Source organism: Mustela erminea, chromosome 1 (assembly GCF_009829155.1).
Source record: "Mustela erminea isolate mMusErm1 chromosome 1, mMusErm1.Pri, whole genome shotgun sequence".
Lineage (NCBI taxonomy): Eukaryota > Metazoa > Chordata > Mammalia > Carnivora > Mustelidae > Mustela > Mustela erminea.
The window spans coordinates 148,113,419-148,129,963 of record NC_045614.1 but is presented as its reverse complement, the minus strand read 5'-3'; the positions used below and the strand labels follow the sequence as shown (position 1 = coordinate 148,129,963).

At 38.4% G+C, this 16,545-nt stretch overlaps 1 protein-coding gene across 1 annotated transcript; it reads right to left on the bottom strand.

Moving 5' to 3' along the window:
- Positions 1-3,066: 3,066 nt before the first annotated feature.
- Positions 3,067-8,079, bottom strand: LOC116591195 (phospholipid scramblase 4-like; the record flags this gene model as incomplete). The annotated part of the gene is given in 5 exon segments (XM_032343937.1): positions 3,067-3,099; positions 3,827-3,988; positions 5,606-5,697; positions 5,700-5,831; positions 7,998-8,079. Coding segments are annotated over 5 exon segments (501 nt in total), but the record flags the coding sequence as incomplete, so codon positions are not given.
- Positions 8,080-16,545: the final 8,466 nt, after the last annotated feature.

Below are 16,545 nucleotides of genomic sequence, written 5' to 3'. Positions count from 1 at the left end.
AAAGAACAATCTAAGTGTATCAGTGTTCGAAATAACATAAACCTTTACGTCATCCATGATTTAGATATTTTAAATGTTTTCATTTTTGTAACGTGGTAATTTAGTTCTTTCTTCATGGTTAGAAGATTGTGGTGGTATCAGTCTGAAGTTTTGAGATGAACTCTGTTAGCATGTGCTTAAAAATAATTTAGAGTATTAGAAAAATTTGAGATAGTTTAAATTTTTTTCAATTGAAAGGTCACTGTTAGAAAAGATAGTACAGGGGCACTTGGGTGGCTCAGTTGGGTAAGCGACTGCCTTCAGCTCAGGTTATGATCCCGGAGTCTTGGGATCAAGTCCCACATCAGGCTCCCAGCTCCATGGGAAGTCTGCTTCTCCCTCTGACCTCCCTTCTCATGCTCTTTCTCACTGTCTCTCTCTCAAATAAATAAATTTTAAAAATTTTAAAAAAAGAAAAGATAGCACATTGAAATGTTTTAAATCTCTTAAATTTGAGATGTGGTTGCAAGAATACTGGACAAAAAAGGGGGATTTGAAATGATAGTTCTGGATTTCTAGTATAACTCTGCATACATGAACTAGGTCTCTACAGTTTTCTCATCTTATATTAGAATATAGAGCAGAGAGTCCTTCGTGTTCCTTCTAGCTCTGAAATCTTTAGGTTCTATTCATTAAAATGTATTGATTAGTGATGAAATAAATTTGGCTAAGAAATGAGCATATTTTAATAAAGAAAGCTATAAGCTAGTACCTCCCCCCTTTAAGGCTTGTTTTCCTCAGTTTTATGGTGAGGAGAGCAAAAGGCAGCCAGCAGCAATTAATTTTAAAAACTAGATGAGTATTTTGTCATTTTAATTATTCTCTACAGCATTCCTCATATCTCCCTATCCTTGCACAAACAAGAGTTTCTAAAATGGTTTATATTCTAAATCTGTTTTATTTTTAACAAAAGAGAACAAATAGCATTCAAATACTATTACCTAAGACAACTGAGCAAACATGCTCTTGAAACTTTCATGAAAAACATGGTTTCAGCACTTTTTCCAAGATAAATTTTCCTGTCCCTTGGATTATAAAACAGTTGCTATAATATTAATTGAATGATGTTTTACCTCATAAAACAAACATTTTCAGAGGATCTCAAATTCCATATGAGTTCCATATGGCAAAAACATTATATCTGTCATCTTAAATAGAAAACAAAGGAGTATCTTTTTAGTTATTGCCAACCACTAATCACAAGAAAAATTATTTTAATTGTTATACTGATGTTTGAACATTCTTATGCCTTTGACCCTAAAATCTGTGAACCTTTTAACAATTTTGTTCCTTCCATTTTTGGCAATGTTGCAAAGTGCATAATGTGAAAACCTAAAAGCGCTGACTAAAGTATATATTAAAGCCTATTTACATGCAAAGCCAAGCTCCTAAGAGAGAGAAATCTGTCGAGCAAAAGGGAAAAGTCTGAAAATCCTGAGTGTTACACAGAGGATGACACTTTCTTTGGCTTCTCTGGGGTGCCAATCTTCCTTGGCAAGGGGATTTGATTTCCCCAATCAGGCAAGGCAGTCATGGGGCCTTGGGCCTGAGCAATGAATGTCCTATATTATAGATCCCCAATAATGTGGGAACTCTCAAAGGGAGACAAACCAGTATAAGGGAAGACTACATAACCAGGACTAAAAGAAAGCTTGAGCACTGGGTGTTATATACAACTAATGTATTGTTGAATACTAGATCAAAAACTAATGATGTACTATATGTTGGCTAATTAAACATACTAATAAAAAAATTAAAAAAATATAGACTCCAAAAAAAAAAAAAAAAAGCAAGCAAGCAAGCAAGCTTGACTCTCTTGTCCTAAACTAGAGATAGGGAAAATTTTGTCTACTGAGAATTCATAATCAAGATTGTACTCAATATTTAAAATATACACATGACTTGGGAAACACCAAACTGACAGAATAACATTAAAAAATGGTCTTCTGTTTGTTACATCACTGGGACCCAACAGAAGCAAAATCAAGCCTCTCAGGAGAGCACGCCCTCAGGTGAGATGTCCTTCCTTGGAGACTTCTTGGCTTCTCAGCCATGATCCTAAACTTGAGAGCACATGAAATAACCCACCACCATTTCACTCTATTTCTGTTCTCCTACGTTCACACACAAAGAGATGAAACATCACAGAGAGGAAAGTGGCACAGGGCATAGTGGTTTAGGGCATAGGCTCTGGAACCACTTTCAAATAATAGCTTTGTGACTAACTTTGCACAAGATCTCTAACCTCAGTTTTCTGAAAGGCAAATTATCATAGCATCTGTCTTACAGGTTGTTTATAAGAATTAAATGAGTTCATATGTGGGAAGCAGATAGGACCAGAACCACACCTGAAGACAGGGAGCCCTGAAAAGGACAGCTGCGCTTACCATCATTAGTGTCACTGCAGTTGTGGGTCACTGATTAGAGTATCCCAGCTCTTCCATGGTTAGGCTGATTCTTCTCCAAATTTACCCAGATGCCTATCCTTCTGGCTTAGAATTAAATCTTGAGGTAAACCTAGAAACCATATGTGATATAATTATATGATTTCACATGACTGGCTTCCTGGTTGAGAGGCAGCAGAACTAAGAACTGAAAGAAAATTTAATGGGCAACCATTATGCTACATAATTACAGAACATGTGTTTAGAACTTGCTATTTATTTTTTGTTTCTGTTTAAAACTATACTTTTTTGTAGATTTCCAGTGTAAATCATTTTTGTGATTTGTAAATGTTATGTTAACTACACTTAACTATAAATTAACTATAAATGTTATGTTAACATACACATATTTTGGTTCTCAGACTCCAGAAAATTTTACATGTTAAACTCCTCTAAGACACACACATGGTTGAGTACATTGAAGATGGCTTTTACCTCAAGGGTGGATGTGTCAGGGGTGCCTGGGTGGCTCAGTCAGTTGAGCATCTGCCTTCAGCTCAGGTCATGATGCCAGGGTCAGGGTCCTGGGATTAAGCCCCGCATAGGGCTCCCTGCTCAGCAGGGAGCCTACTTCTCCCTCTTCCCCTGCTTGTGCTCTCTCTTTCTTATTCTCTTTCTGATAAATAAAATTTTTAAAAAGAAAAAAGAAAAAAGAGTGGATGCTTCAGGGTCATCCCAGCCCCAGCACCTTCCCCTACTGCCACCACACACATAAGTGGACACTGACCACCAGCCTCCTCCAGAACCTGGGAGAACAGGGTTAGGACCCCAGGCTTCTGCTGGGCCTTTGAGACCCATCAGCTCTTCAAGTGCTCATGTCAGCTAGTTCCACCTGTTCTGCTTCCCTTCCTCCAGGAGCTCTCATGTGTCTCCCTTTCTTTCCAGCTCCCTTCATTGCAATTACACCAGAGGGAAGAAGTTCCTCAGCACCCTGTCTCCTTACTATTAACTCCTGATGAATTTCAGCTTTGTCTCTGAACAATAAGATTGACACCTAGCTCATGGTGTGGTAGTGAGAACCATGTGATACGTACGTGCAAACTGATAAACTGCATTTATTTTACACCAAGAATTCTTGTTGAGCTTCATACTATAGTTATATATTGACTTGTTTTACACTTGCTGAGGGACAGAGGACTATTCTGTACATCTTTGCATTTCCTTAATACCTAGCACAGTAGCTTACAATTATTTCATCATACTTGCTCTATTTATTTTGTAAGTGATGTTGTAAACCTCATTTCAATTACATGGAACAGTACACTGTAACAGGATCATTCTGCAGTTGGTCAGTCCATGGAGGAAAAAAAAGTTCTAAAAACATTATTTTACCATTAGGTTACCTCAAAAACTGAATCAGAACCACAGCCGTAGGTTGAACATGGCCTGCGCACTCTCATCACATTTTCTTTCTTCTCATTCTGGATGCTGTAAACTGCCCTGCTCAGGTTCCAGTGTTGTGCCACAAAGCCAATGGTGACACCGGGAGGACACGGTACCTCCAGCTGCAAATGAGGAAGTGAGAGAGGGGAGGAAGCTATGCATCGATGTACATGTGGACACACCACCTAGATGTGCTCTGAAAACTTTTAATGACTTAGGAATTTGTTGAGAGAGAGGCCTCCACAGGCCTCTCATACTCTAAAGTTCTTGTTGTGTGTCGAAGCAAAGCAAGGCCCTGACTGCTCTTTCCCTTGGCTATTTCTTGGGGTTGTCATTGGAGGGAGCAACCTTGAGGGATGAAGTCACATTTTACTTCAGGACACAGGGGAGACTTGCTTGTCACTTGTTACGGAACAGCCAGTTCATTTTCTAAGTCTATGGTGGGCATGGTTTGAAAGGAATTTTTGTGGTGATGAAATTGTTGGGTATCTGCATTGTGTGGTGGACACAGCAATCAACACAGGTGATCAAACCTCAGAAAACTGAATACACACGCACACAGGAATACAAGTAAAATTGGAGAAATGAGAAAAAAATCTATCATGAAATAAATGTTCTATAAATTGAGTACATTTATAATTTTGATTAGCTTTACTACATCATGGCTTACTTTAATCATGGGAGGTTGCATTTATACAATCTGAGAAGAAAACCCAACTCATGAGTATGAATCCAAAAGGATTAAAGATTAAAAGTGAAGATTCATCTCAAATATCAGGCCATAATTATAAAACAGTAATGATGGAGTAAGATACCTGGGAACAACGTTCTCTGAGCACTGTACTATCTGCCAGGTACTGTAATGAACAGTTAACATTTATTTACTATTTAGACCTCAAAGCAATCCTGTGTACAGATACTATTATTACCTCCATCTTATAGGAAATCAAAACACAGAAAAGGTTATAAATAAATTAACATTTAGTATGTGCTGGCACATAGGAATCCTATGGGGTATTGTTGTGCATATTTATGTACCAGAGCACTGAGGCCCAAAGAAATTAAGAAAATTGCACAATTTAAGTAGGTGACATATCTGGAATTCAAAATTCTGGTGGACCTCTCACTAAAGCTGCTTCTTTCCCTGCAGCAAATAGCCTTCCTAGAGCCACATGGGTTGTAGACAAGGAACCCAACTGTAACTCAGAACGCCTGTTCTGTAGGTCCGGCCCTCAGGGGACTGTAACCTCACCAGGCACTTCATCTTTCTGAGCCACCCCTTCTTTATCTGTGGCAAGTGTGGACTGGGATGCAGAGTGTGAAGTCATCCAAGGTCTCTTCCAATTCTAAAAGTATTCGATGATGTCTAGCGACATCTTATCTGGGGATACGTAGCTACATTTAGACAAATGTGTGTGACTTCTGTTTTAGGTCATAAATACATTTCCAATTCACTAGACACAACTGACAGAATTATGGTCACTGAATAAATAACCCTAATTTGTGCTTGACCACCCCCCCCACAACTAGCACTGGAAGGCAAGAATCCACAAGAAAAAGCCCTCTGCGTTTTTTCCTTGCATGAGACAATGTGGCTTTCCCCCACCCCCACTCTCTTCTTTCAATCTGATCATCAGAGCCAGTGACAATCCCCTCCTGTGTCATTCTGGAAGGAGCACAAGGATGCTGGGAAGACTTGGATCAGGAAGAAACCAGGGATAAGACCTGCATTCTCTGACCTCTTGCCTGGCGGAGGGACAACAGAGGCAACAGCAGGTACATCTGAAAGGTCTCTGCATCGTCATGATTTCTCGGCCCATACAGTCGGTGACCGGAGGACGAAGGGCCTTAGAGTCCGGTAAGCATTTCTGGTAAAGTCGTCTGTGTCCTCAGTTACGATGTAAACCACTGGGTCCAGATTGTTTTTAATATCATATCTATTATTGGTTTCAAAAAATGTCATCACTAAAAAAAATAAAATGAGAAAGACACTTTAAATTAGAAGCAGTTAAAATGGGCCTCGAGTATTCATATAGCATTTCTTAGTGTGTAAAGAAAAAAAGCTTTTTCAAAATTTCACTGAAGCATATGCAATTGCTTGGAACATCACAATATTTTATCATCCTTATAAGCATTGGGATTTAAAACATTTATTTTAAGCTCAGAGCAAGATGATTTTAAAATGTTTATTCATGTAACAGGAAAGATTGAAAACATCTTTTATAAGATGATCATGTCTTATATAATACCTGTATCAGAAAACTTCAGTTTTATAAAAATATTTTAATGAAATTACATATTGCATCACAAGTGAGTCAGCTCATGAAATCTGGTAAGATGACCAAGGTCATTACAAACTGCAAACAGAAAGAGGAACCAGGAGGAGCTGGAGGTCTTACATACAGCCAAAGGAATGTGTAAAGTTGTTGCTTTAAGGGTCAGGAATAATTTCCTATGAACAAAGGACAAGCTTCATGTTTACTGTGCTCATTTCTTCCTCCTTCCAGCAAATCTAGATCCTGCTGGTCCCTCACTACGTCCTTTATTTTTTCTGCTCTTTTTCCCCCTCATCTATAAAATGTGAATCATGGGAGTGGGAAGAGGGAAAAGTGTAATGGCGTTGACCAGATAATATAGAAGATCTTTTTCAATCTAAGATTCAATATTCTATGATTTATAAATTAATAAAATTGTACAAAAAATTCCCTCTTTAAGTTTCTAGGACAGTCTTTCCTCTTTGAACCACTAAAAAATGATCAGTATGAATAAAGAACTGGGTATCAAATAATATTGATTCTAAAATTGCTGATCACCACTGAAGTACACATATTTTCCAGGGGTTGTTGTCCAACTAGTGGGATAGAAAGAAGTAATTAGGGAAGATAGAAATAACAGAATTAAAACAAGTTAGCACTAGAAAAGAAATTGATAGAACTTATTGCCGTGTATCAATTGATTTTTAAAATATCTTTAATGTAAATTAATTAATTACAAATATATTTTATCAAGTGAAATTAACCTATCTGTACCTGATCATATATAAGGAGAACTGTCTAGTTAGGAAAAAAAGGAAAAACCCTTTCCTCCAGTTATACTCTAGACTAAAAAATTTAATAATGTTTTTGATAAACTATCAGAAAATCACCTTCAGCTATAGTAACAGCATCGAGAAGAAGCTGTGTTGACATACATTGTTTCTAGCTCAGTCCCTACTCACTGGCCTCAATGACCTACAGACTGGTGTTGCTCTGCAAGTTCAGGATGGTTTAACATGGACCAGCCACAGAGAAGGCAATCATCTCAGTGGCTTAGGGAAAGGGAGTCAGCCAGGGTGAACCTCACACAGAAGTGTCCAATTTTATATTATTTAACAGGTACCTCTGACAGATTAACATACTGATTCCATTCACTGGGTTTACTAAACACCACGCTCTTCCCTAGGTGTTCACTTTTAATTAGGGGAGGGTCCAAGAGGGCAGGAAGCTCATAAATAGGATTAGGGCAAAGGACAGGAAACATTCTGGGATACGACCCCTTGAAAACAGAAATTAGAAATACCATTTTTATCTTAGTTTTACTTTGGGATTACTCCCAAGATGCTTGAATCTTTATAGTGGAGAAAAAAAACTCCTCCAGGACAGACTGATCCTATCTTACACAATTTCCTGTCATTCCTAACTTCTGAGCTTGAACATTGGCTGAAATGTCATATTTCCTTAAATATTTGTTGAATAAGTTAATGAACAGATTTTGAAATGAATAAAATTGAAAGTGACTTAACTGGACATGAATGTTTAATCATGTGCTTAATTATAAGATGTCGGGTTTGGCCAGCAAACCCTGAGATGGTGAATGAACAGATTACTCCAGACACCTTAGCAGGAGAAAGGAGAGGCCCGGGGCCTGACGCTCTAGTTGCAAAAGGTCTCAAGGCAAGCTTTGTCTACACTTTTATTGGGGTCTTATCAATGCACCAGGTATAACTACAAAGCCAGGAGGAATGTGTAACTAACTTTAATGGTCAAGATAATAATATAGGGGGCGGCGTATGATAAGGGTGAGGAGGCAAGGAGTTTGTGAAGTTCGAGATCACCAAAGGTGCCTGTTTTCCTTCAAAGTTTCAACATTTACTCCCATGAGAATCTCGAGCAGCAGTAAGAATCTGGCTGCTTTCAGCCAAGAAACTTCCAAGAAGGCCCAACATTCGGGGCATCCTCTTTTGCTTTTCTATTAGTCCCATCCAGGGAGGTAGATACAAGTCAGATTTTGTCTGTCCCAGCACTGTGAATTCCCACAATGGGAGTGGAGAACTCAGTCCATGCTTAATTCAAGACCTTTTCTTGTATGAAAACACAGCCAGGTGAGGGGGTCTATGCATCTCTTACAACTTTTCAAAAGTGCTTTCCCAAAATGGTTTATAGTCCTATTTTAAAAATTGCAGGATTTTAAACTCTAGTACTAAAAGACAAAAAAATTCATAAAGTGTCTCATAAAGTGGTTCATAAAGTGTCCACCTAAAGAAATGAAGTGCTTAAACATGGGAGAAGTTTGGGGTGCCTGGATGGCTCAGTGGGGTAAAGCCTCTGCCTTCGTCAGGTCATGATCGTGGGATCCTGGGATCAAGCCCCACATCGGGCTCTCTGCTCAGTGGGGAGCCTGCTTCCCCCTCTCACTCCCTGCTGCCTCTCTGCCTACTTGTGATCTCTGTCAAATAAATAAATAAAATCTTTAAAAAAAAAAGGGAGAAGTTTACCTAATAAGACATAGTGGCCATTAAGGAGCAATTCTTTAAGGAGCTAGTGGAGTTGCTTGCAAAGTCAAAGTTCAGAAGTTCATGTAGTCCTGCTGTGTTGGACAGAATTCCTCTGAGGAGTCCTGATATCCTTCAAATGGAATCTCAAATTTGGAAAATCTCAAATCTCAAATGGAATCTCAAATGGAGAAGCTAGAGGGATGTGACTGGGTAGGTGCCTTCCACTCACACCTAAGCAGGCATTTCAACTAAATAGCGTCATTACAGTATCTCATCCCTGCAGTGGTTCCTGGGTGCCAGGAATTGTATCAGACATTGATAATTCTCAGAACTGCCCAGTAGGATAGAGATAGCTAATACTATTTTATAGATGAATAAATTGAAACATCAAATATTTAAGAAATTTGTCCAAGGTTATAGAACTAGTAAGGAATAAAGACAATTAAAAACTACATTGTCTAGCTCTAAACCCAGTTTTGTTTTTTTATCTGTTTCTGGTTTTGTTTCTTAATTCATCCATTTTTGAAAGGGAAAACTGAATCCATCATATCTATCATTTAATCTCTGTCAGGATAAGTTGAGCGATTTTATTTTTTATTTTAATAAACAATTTTAAAGCTGTACAATTTTAAAAAGATGGGGAAATGGTCTAGGAGACTCCAGACTTACAAGGAGAAATTATTATTATTGTGCAAGTGTAAAAGGATTTCCTAAAATTTATTAACTATAAGCATCCTGTAAGCTTCTAAAATAACAAAGGGGTTTACTTTAGCGCTTTAATGACTTCATGTGTATTTTATAGTTATTTTACAAAGGGACAGTTTAGTAAAATTTTTGGTTCCTACAAATTCCAGTTTCTTCATCCAATTGTACTGCATTTCACATATCATTTTGACAGTGGTGTATCGACAGTTTTCAATGCACAAGATTAATATATTGAATTGCAAAAGGAACTTGTCAACTTCAAGGAATATTATATTGATTATGTGGGGAGTGAAGTATTGAATCAGAGTCCCTTGCTTATAATTAACTTAAATACCTCCTGTTTCCAAGACAAAGATGGTCAGGCTTACAGAAGAATCTAATGCTAGCTATATCTCAGTTTTACTAGTAAATTTTTTGAGTTTACACCATTTGAATTTACAACCAATCTGCTTATCCCTCAACTGTATGACCTAGGTTTCAGAGTAATTGCATAATTTTTATACAGAAGGAATTTAGGGAACCACCACTTTTTGGGACGAGACCTCATAGACTTGGCTTGAAGCTATGTGTGCTTGGTAGGCACCTTATGTTTACCTGGTAATAGGTTTTTATGTAGGCAAGGGTAGCTGGTAAAATTATGGCAGGGGAAAGCAAGGGACCAAGTCACCTGATGAATTTTTCACTAAGTGTTCTGTTCCTTCATGTTGTCTTTTTTAAAATGATTTTATTCGTGAGGGAGGGAGAGAGCAGGAGGGGAGCAGAAGGAGAGAGGCAAGCAAACTCCACCCTGAGTGCATAACCTCATGCAAGGCTTCATCTCATGACCCTGAGATCATGACCGCCTAACCGACTGAGCCACCCAGGCACCCTATGTTCTCTTTCTTGATGTTTACTCTTACTTCCAAGTAAATGACACTCCAGTTGGCATCTATGATAGCTTTTTTTTTTTTTTAAGATTTTATTTTTATTTATTTGAGAGAGAGACAGTGAGAGAGAGCATGAGCGAGGAGAAGGTCAGAGGGGGGAGCAGACTCCCCATGGAGCTGGGAGCCCGATGTGGGACTCGATCCCGGGACTCCGGGATCATGACCTGAGCTGAAGGCAGTCGTCCAACCAACTGAGCCACCCAGGCGTCCCTAGCTTTTTTTTTTCTAACCCTATTTTTCTAATTTCCTTTAGCAGGACATCTTGAATATCTTACAACTCAGTCTGAATCCTTTATGAAAGTCATATTCTTCCTACTGAAAATATTCTTATACTTTTGCTCCCCCTTCACATATCTGAAATCAGTATCACTGCTACTATAGTCTCACAAGTGGACCTCTGTCATCACTGACCTACCACCTTTACCTGCTGTATCCAGCCTGTGTCTCTTTTTGTTGGGTCCGCAAGGTCATATTTCATAAGAAAAATAATTTGGAGTTGTATAGAGTACATGAGCTAATAAGTATTCCAGACCATGAGGGCAATTTGGCACAGGAATTGACTCTGTCATCCATGCTGTTGGAGCAGACTGATTGAACAATGGACATCTGCCAGGCCAGTACTATATAAGATGAGGGCCACCAGTTGGCTGGTACGAGGGGAAGGTACTGAGCTGATGTGGACTGTAGTATCCCATAAACAAGCTTCCTGGGTAGTATGCAAGTGAAAGGACAGTAGCTACTAGGGACTCCATGTCCAAAATCAAATGCAAAAATTACACATGATTGAAACTACATTGTATTGAAACTTAGCACAAATTTTTACATGGAAATCACATGGGTCACATGACAGCTTCTTGAAAATAGTAAGAGGTTTCATTTTCTGAGGGAAGGACACGCCATGTACCAAAAATGTAGTAGAGATTATTAACTCATTTAATCTTCTTAAACCTTATGAAATAGTTAAGCTCACCTGACAAATGCAAAAACTAAGGTTGAAGAGATGAAGTATAATTTGATAGCCTCTCTATGCCAATCTCATAAGGTTACTGCAGAGTTAGCCGAGGGACTGAAATAAGTTTAGCACTATGTAAATTTCTATTTTTTTTCACATTAAAAATATTTTTATTGAAGGGGGCGCCTGGGTGGCTCAGTGGGTTAAAGCCTCTGCCTTCAGCTCAGGTCATGATCCCAGGCTCCTGGGATTGGGACTCTGCCTCAGCAGGAAGCCTGCTTCTTCACCCCCGCCATTCTGCCTGCCTCTCTGCCTACTTATGATCTCTGTCTGTCAAATAAATAAATAAAATCTTAAAAAAAATATTTTTATCGAAATATAATTAACATACAATATTATGTTAGTTTTAGGTGTGCAAATTTCTGTTTTTATATTCTTTATACTATTGTTAATTTTATATAAATAGCAAGTGGTAACACTGGAATTCGAATTCACATCTCACCTTCAAAATGGTGACTTGAAGACTGCTATATTGTTGCTAGCCCAGTCACTTCTTTATATCCTCATCTGTTTCCACACTGTTCTCTTTCAACCAGGGGTCAGTTTAATTTCAGCTTGGTCAATGTAAATAAGACCACAGTCAATAAAATCAGATTTCTTTAAAGAATCACAAAATTTAAGAAGAGAAGCACTCAACTTATGAATTAGTATGAGGGTACCACTAATGTATGACTTCAGATTTTGCTTCTTTTATCAAATGTCAAATGTCTCAAAAGAAGCGTGCTTAGAATCAGCCAGGATGGATCAGAGCAGGCTTAGTAAGGAGCTTGAACTCCTGCCCAGCAGTAACAAGGAGCACTTCACCCCCTTTTCTATGAAAGGAAGACTGGTCCCCCGCCATCCACTGGAGAAGCAGGGATTTCACAAGCATTTTACATGGATTGCTAACAATGTGGAGAATTAACAGCATTTAGATATGAGAGTGTCCATACTACTGAGATGTAGCTATAGTGTTAAAAAAGTAAAATCTGGATACTTTTACCACCAGATTTGGCGTGTTTTGTTTTACTTTCTTGGATTTAAAATAATTAATTAATTTATTTACATAAAAAACTGCACTCTGGTTGATTACAAGTGGGTACCTGATAAATTCCTAGCATTGGAAAGCCTTTACTGAAATCATTTGAGAGAGAGAACACTTGTTGCCTTTCTCTGAACTTCTAGGAAAGGCCAGAACAAAAAGTAAAGAAAAGCCAAGCCAGGAAAAAAGATCCTCTCTTTCTGATCCCAGAAAAAAGAGTTTTTTAAAAAAGTACTGTGGTTGAAAACTAAATACATGAGATAAGGCCAATAATTTATTTTTCAGATTTCATTACAGAGTGATTTTAGCTAAAATGAAATAAAACCAACTCTATGTTAGCAGAAGAGTTCAGCTGAGACCTGAAGTAAACTGGCTGAAGCTTTGATTATATTTGTGTCTTCTTATTTTGAATATTCTTATCATTTTGTTTCAAGAACTTATTGTGAATCACTAGTTTAATTTTATAGCCTACTGATGGATCTGCAATTTGGAAAACACATTATTAAAAGTGTTCTTCAAACTTAGCTGTTGATAAGAACCAACCAGATAGGATATTTTTCTTTTTCAGGATTTGTCCTGGAGATTCTGATTCAATAGATGGCCAGGACCTGCATTTTTATATTAGCAAAAGAAATTCACATTATTTTGATGGACCTAGTATATTAAGCTACACTTTAAGAAACAACAGGTTAGAATTTTTTCTAAAACTTAATTTTATATAAGTAGCAAGTGGTAACACTGGAATTCAAATTCACATCTCACCTTCATGGCAGATGGCAGATGGCAGATATAATCTGCCATCAAAAATCAATGTATGGGTACCTGGGTGGCTCAGTGGGTTAAGCCTCTGCCTTCAGCTCAGATCATGATCTCAGGGTCCTGGGATTGAGTTCCACATTGGGCTCTCTGCTCAGCAGAGAGCCTGCTCCCCCCCACTCGCCTGCCTCTCTGCCTACTTGTGATCTCTCTGTCTGTTAAATAAATAAATAAAATCTTAAAAAAAAAAAAAAGTCAATGTATGTAGCAGCATTACTCATAATGGTCAAAAAGTAGAAAGAATTCAAATATCCATGAAGTAATAAATGCATAAACAAGTTGTTTATACAATAAAATATGATTCAGAGCACCTGCTACAACACAGATAAACCCTGACAATATTCTGAGTGAAAAAAGCCAGATGCAAAAGGCTATACATGTTATGATTCCACTTATGTGAAATATCAGAATAGGCAAAACTATACAGCTATAAATAGATTAGTGCTTGCCAGGGGCTAGGGAAAGAACAAAATGTGGAGTGATTGATAATGGATATGACTTATCTGGGACAGGATGGAAATAATCTGGATTAAATAGTAGTGATGGTATGAGTTTTCAGCAAACTTTAAATTAGGATTTTTCTGGAGTGCCTGGGTGGCTCAGATGGTTGAGCATCTATCTGCCTTTGGTAAGGGTCACGACCTCCAGGTGCTGGGATCGAGCCCCATATTGGGCTCCCAGCTCAGTGGGGGTCTACTTGTCCCTCTCCATTTCCCTCTGCCTCTCCCTCTACTTGTGAAATCTCTATCTCTGTGTCTCTCTCAAATGAATAAATAAAAAATCTAAAAAAACCCAAAAAACCCCCCCAAAACAAACAAAACAAATTAGGATTTTTCTGAAGAATGTCAGATCAGGAATTAAGTTTAATATGGCCCCAAAGGTTACACAAGATTGTCATCTAGTAACATTGCTCACAAGGATTGGAGAATTTCCAAGGTCCTTTTGTACCATTTGAATTTTGAAATATCTGCATTATAATTTTTTTAATTGAAAAATAAAGTGGTCCTGGGGGGGGTGCGGAAATAGTATGATGGCAACCCTGTGGATATACTAAAAACCACTGAATTACACACTTTCAAGTGGTGAATTTTATGTATGTGACTTGTACCTCCATTAAAAAAAAAGGAAGATAAATCACCTGAAAGATATAGAAATAAGACATTGAATGAAGTAAAATACTGAGAAAGGGCCAGATGGAGCTTGGCCATAATACAGGTTTGTCAAGACCCTGGATTTAGCAGGCACTGAGCAGTACTGAGTGGTTATACTGGATTACAAGCCATACAACATATACACAGAGGAAAAAGGAAAAGGAAACTCCACTGTTTTCAGAAAACACTGCAGGGGAAGAGGCTACCTGAGTTCCACAGATCTTATTTCTAGAATGAAATAATATCTCTGTTATCATCTCATTGATGATTTTTTTCCAAACTGTGAGCTTTTTGCCTCTTCTTTACACTCATTCTTTCTAAGCATCATCCAGATGGTATGACGGCAGTAACTTCTTAACTAGCTTTTCCTCTGTTGCAGTGATTCCTTCACACTGGCTCCAAGAGCTAGCTAGCTAGCTAGCTTGCTTTCTTTCTTTCTTTCTTTCTTTCTTTCTTTCTTTCTTTCTTTCTTTCTTTCTTTCTTTTTAAAAGATTGTATTTATTCGTTTGAGAAAGAGAGAGAGCACAAGCATGAGCAGGGGGAGGGGCAGAGGGAATGGGAGAAGCAGACTCCTTGCTGAGCAGGGAGCACAATGCAGGACTTGATCCCGGGACCCCAAGATCATAACCTGACCTGAAGGCAGATGCTCAAAGGACTGAGCCACCCATGTGCCACCTCCTCCCCCCACAAAAGCTATCTTATTAGACATCCAATCAGTTACTCACTGGACATTTACTCAGCACTTGTTATGTACCAGACCCTGTGCCCAAAGCTGGGAAGAAAGTGATGAAAGACAAACTCAAGTATCTGCTTTGAAGTGTTGCTGTCCTGTCAAAAAGCTTCTACAGCCCACACAGGCTCCAGGATAAGATGCAAACTCCTTCATCAGCAGAAGACTCAGTTGTTATCTCCCATGCTCTGCCCTTCTGTCTTTTGATCCAAGCAGGACCTTATCAAGTTCCAATCATACCACCAGGCCTTCATGACCTTCTGTTTTTGGACCTGTTTTCTTTCCCCCAGACATTCTCCCTTCCCCACCCATTATTTGATTGAGAAACTCCTTATCATGCCAACAAAACCCAACTAACTTCCTCAGTTAGGCCTTCCCTTTAATCCCACAGTCATTACTCTGCGGTCTGTGTCCCTACCACATTCTTTTCATATTTCCATAGAACTTCCTACTCCAGGAGACAGTAAATTCTTTGAGGATTGGAATGTTCTACTTGATATTCAGTAAACTACTTGGCATTCAGTAGGTACTCAATATTTATTTATTGAAACAATAAAGTAATTAGTTAAACAAGCAGCTTAACCCTTAGTGTCATTTTCTGCAGTGGTGAAAAGATTCTGAAGATTTAACTTACCGGATATATAATGGGGATTATGCTCTGGAGGGTCATCAGGTTTGGGATCTGCTGAACTTAAATGGCAGTGTAGTCAGGAGGAGTATCAGGTATTGGATCCAAGGACTTTGTTTTATTTTCATTGTCATCCACAGGTCGATCGGCACTTGTGGGGACGAGCCTTGGAGGAAATGGAGGCGCACAATTGAGAAATGGGATGATTTATTACTGAAGATATTAATTTTTTCCTTATTAGTTTGCTGCAATATCAGTGTATGTAATCATTATGAAATACACTACTGTATTTCTAATGACACCCATAATACACACATATATTAGACATTAATTCATGCATATGATAAATTTTTAGGCTGAACATAGAGTAAAAAACTAAAGCTGACTAATTACCCTGTGCTTGGGATTAAAGCAATGAGTTCCCAGGCTGGTGGTTCAGTGGACCTGATACTGACTCTTCTTTACATAGATAAATTCCTTTCAAAATAGTACAAATTCTTTGTCCCAGGATGTAATATGGAGAAACTGGCATATATGGAGTGAATCTGATTTTTCCCCTACACACTTTTTTGAAAAGTGGTTGTGTCAAAGTAAATTCAAAACAAAACAACATAAATACTTAATGGTTTAAAAAGCAGTGTGCCACACATAACTCACTTAGAGGTGGTTTAGTGTGCTTACCAGTGACTCCTATGTTGACTTATTCTTCCTAAAACAACCTAGGTCACTACACTTACTGAAAGGAAGGTGTTGAGGTCACGTTTCATGTTATACCCTGCCCCTTCACTGAGATTGGAGACATTTTCCCTGACCTCACTATGAGGAACAGCTCAGTGCTCCTGAAAAAACTGGTTGCTTTTATCTCATAGAGAACACAAGTCCCTTAAATGTGATATTCCTCTCCTTGAATCAGTTGCAGGAAAACTCAGGACCCAC